At 36.0% G+C, this 3,039-nt stretch overlaps 1 protein-coding gene across 1 annotated transcript; it reads right to left on the bottom strand.

Annotated features, from left to right (window-relative positions):
- Nucleotides 1-362: 362 nt before the first annotated feature.
- Nucleotides 363-2,741, bottom strand: LOC125647880 (uncharacterized). The gene is made up of 2 exons (XM_056142262.1): nt 2,612-2,741; nt 363-1,730 (listed from the first exon to the last, which is right to left on the bottom strand). Exons 1-2 carry the CDS (start codon nt 2,661-2,663, stop codon nt 670-672), a joined length of 1,113 nt encoding a protein of 370 aa, XP_055998237.1. The 5' UTR covers nt 2,664-2,741; the 3' UTR covers nt 363-669.
- Nucleotides 2,742-3,039: the final 298 nt, after the last annotated feature.

The raw sequence follows: 3,039 nt of genomic DNA, 5'->3' as shown, positions 1-3,039 counted from the left end.
AAAATTACCACGAGAGTACATCCTTAACAAGCAATGCAATGGTGTATGTTGTAAGTACTTTACATAATACATTTGTTGAGATTATACTTTACGCTGCTTACATGACGCAGATGTAACAGAACATGTCTTTCTGAACTGCGTAGTCTTTTGAGAACGTTGCCGATTTCGATCAGGAGAATTGAATGTGTTTTTCAAACATAAGACTTTTTTATTCAAGTTTCAGGTCTATTTGAGGTGCTCATATGACAATTTGTAATCAAGAAGCATACATAAATATCATTAGATTCCGAGCTTCAATAGACTGAAGAATCTAAATAGACATTGAAACATGACCTGTATCGTGCAGTTATTCTAAATGTATGTCATGTGAGGCTGCTTGATTTTTCCATATTAATTAGATCCTCATCGCTTAGAGTTACACATATTCAGTGTAAATGTGGGTCAGGAATTGTTTGACACAAACCAGAATGTGTGATTTCAAAGTACGACTAACAATATTTTAACGTTACTCATAGCTTAGCGCCATTTTATTTGCACCAAAGCCATTTCAATATATTAGAACACATACATCATCTAAGTAATGAAGCTTAAGATTAAAAGTAACATTTTATTATATATTGGATTTCATATGCATATAAAAATTAATAATTATATCACAGAATGCAATAACTAGATTGACCGACTATTGATAGGCAGCGTATTGTCTCTCCATGAGGCACCGAAATCTCCCACATTTCCTGTGTTCCACGAGGGATTAAATTCAAATCCGGCATTAAGGCGATTCACAAGTCCAGTTCTTGCGATGCCTGGTATTGGACCAAACTGTCCTCCGTTCTGAATTCCCGATTGGTCAAAACCTCTAAATCGTGTAATACTTGGTATCTGACCAAACTGTCCTCTGTTTTGTACATCGAATTGGTCAACACCACCGAAACCTCTATTGATCCGATCAGATCCAAATCGTCCGGCGAATGGAAGGTCTGGAAATAAACCACCACCGATTTGGGTGTTTATTCCCGGTGAAACATCGGGAAATCCCGGTCCAAAATCGCTTCGCCGATCTAGATCTCCCGGGAGATTCCCTCTAGGTATAATAGGTCCCCCAGGGCTAAGAGGACCACGGGGTCCTAAACCACTTCCCCACCCTCCTCGAATATCGGGAAGAACAGATCCGCCTATGCATATATCGATATCACAGTCAGGACATTCACGTCCATTGTGGAGGAAAAATTGTGGTCTACGGCATTCCTGTGGAATGAATTCTTGTGTTTGAAGACATGGTCTTGGGGGACAGGCGTCAATTACTCCAGTCTTGTCTGGAATAATTCCAGTTTTACCTGGAAGAATGTCGGATTTTCCTGGAATTATATCGGATTTCCCTGGAATAAAGCCAGGTTTAACTGGAATTATATCGGAATTCCCTGGAATAAAGCCAGGATTAACTGGAATTATATCGGATTTCCCTGGAATAAAGCCAGGTTTTACTGGCATGATATCGGGCTTTAATGGAATGATGTCAGATATAGGTGGAATGAGACCTTTGTCCTTAATAATGCCTTCTTTGAATCCTTTTCTGGGTCCCCCAAGAAATCCTCTCTTTCGAAAACCATCTAAGAATCCGGTCCTCTTTTTATTTCCAATGATTCCTTTTCCTCCAAACGTTTTTCTTGGACCGCCCAAAAAGCCTTTTAGTGAATGAAATGGGGGTCTTTTCTCTCCATATCTCCTACCTAGAATAATATATAAAACAATTTACAATCTGTCTTACATTCATTAGAAATAGGAACTACTATTTCAAGAGTAGAACGTTTTCTAACAGAGGTTGTATATCGTTTACTTGATTCCATCAAGCCAATTGTACTATTTCAGACACTGAATGGAATTTATAAATGTATTTAAGATTGATAATTGTGAATGTGTTTCAAAAACATGTTATTTAAAGGGATATACAGACACTAGCGTTCTTGGTTACCTATAAAAGTCAAAATCTTAAAGTTTTAATACATATCATGTTTCATACAGTTTCACACAAATTGTCTCCGGTATTTGCAGCCCTGAAGAGTAAATAGCAAACGATTTTACATAATTTTTCCATTCGACCAAAATTTTAATAAAATACTGAGTTTTTAGAACGTTTTTCTTTTAGAAAACGTAAAATACAGCTTTGGAGAAACAAAATTATTACTGGAATAATCTATATAGAGTAAAAATACACAATTTGTTCTTGTCTACACTCGATGTTTTACACTAGAAACTGTGTTCAAATTCACATCTTGATGATTAAAAATACCGACAAAATTTTATTTTTGTAAGGCTATAATTACGGTCTACGTCAATTTTCTTCAATTCTAAATGGGATAAAGTTGCATTGGGGTTTTTACACAAAATAAATCTTCATGTTTCAACAACTCGAATGTCAGTTTTGGTGGACAAATTGGGCTCTCTGTCATATTTAATCTTTTATGAAAATTGGTAATCTGGATATACAGTAGATATTTATTCAAAATAAATCCTAATGTTTCAACAACAACTCGTATGTCAATTTTGGTGGACAAATAGAGCTCTCTATCATAACTGGATAAACAGTAGATATTTATAGAGTATTACTTACCTTCGATAGTAATAATGAAAAGAAAGAGGCAAACTGAAATCAGATACTTCATGGCAGACAGATTTGATCAAATACTTCGTAATGAAATCTAACAAGAGATTTGGCTTTATATACAACTTCCATATTGCGGAATTAGATCACAAAGGCACACACATAAACCACCATTGGTTAAAATAGTTGTACGTCATCCATTGTGCATCTCGATATAGAATTTATTGCAAATGCTTGCATGCATGATGGTTACTGTGACGTCACAACGTGACAGGTCAAAGATCATGTTTAGGGAAATCCCGTAGTCGTGTAATACACGCACGGACAGTTCTTGGTAGGTCAAGAATGACATTGTTTATTGTTTGGGACTTGTCGGTGTCTTCTTTCGTCATTTTGTGCTGATGTATAAGAATCGACACCATATATACTGTATAAAA

The sequence above is a fragment of the Ostrea edulis genome, chromosome 6 (assembly GCF_947568905.1).
Source record: "Ostrea edulis chromosome 6, xbOstEdul1.1, whole genome shotgun sequence".
In the NCBI taxonomy this organism is placed as follows: Eukaryota; Metazoa; Mollusca; class Bivalvia; order Ostreida; family Ostreidae; genus Ostrea; species Ostrea edulis.
This window is presented reverse-complemented; position numbering and strand designations above follow the sequence as displayed.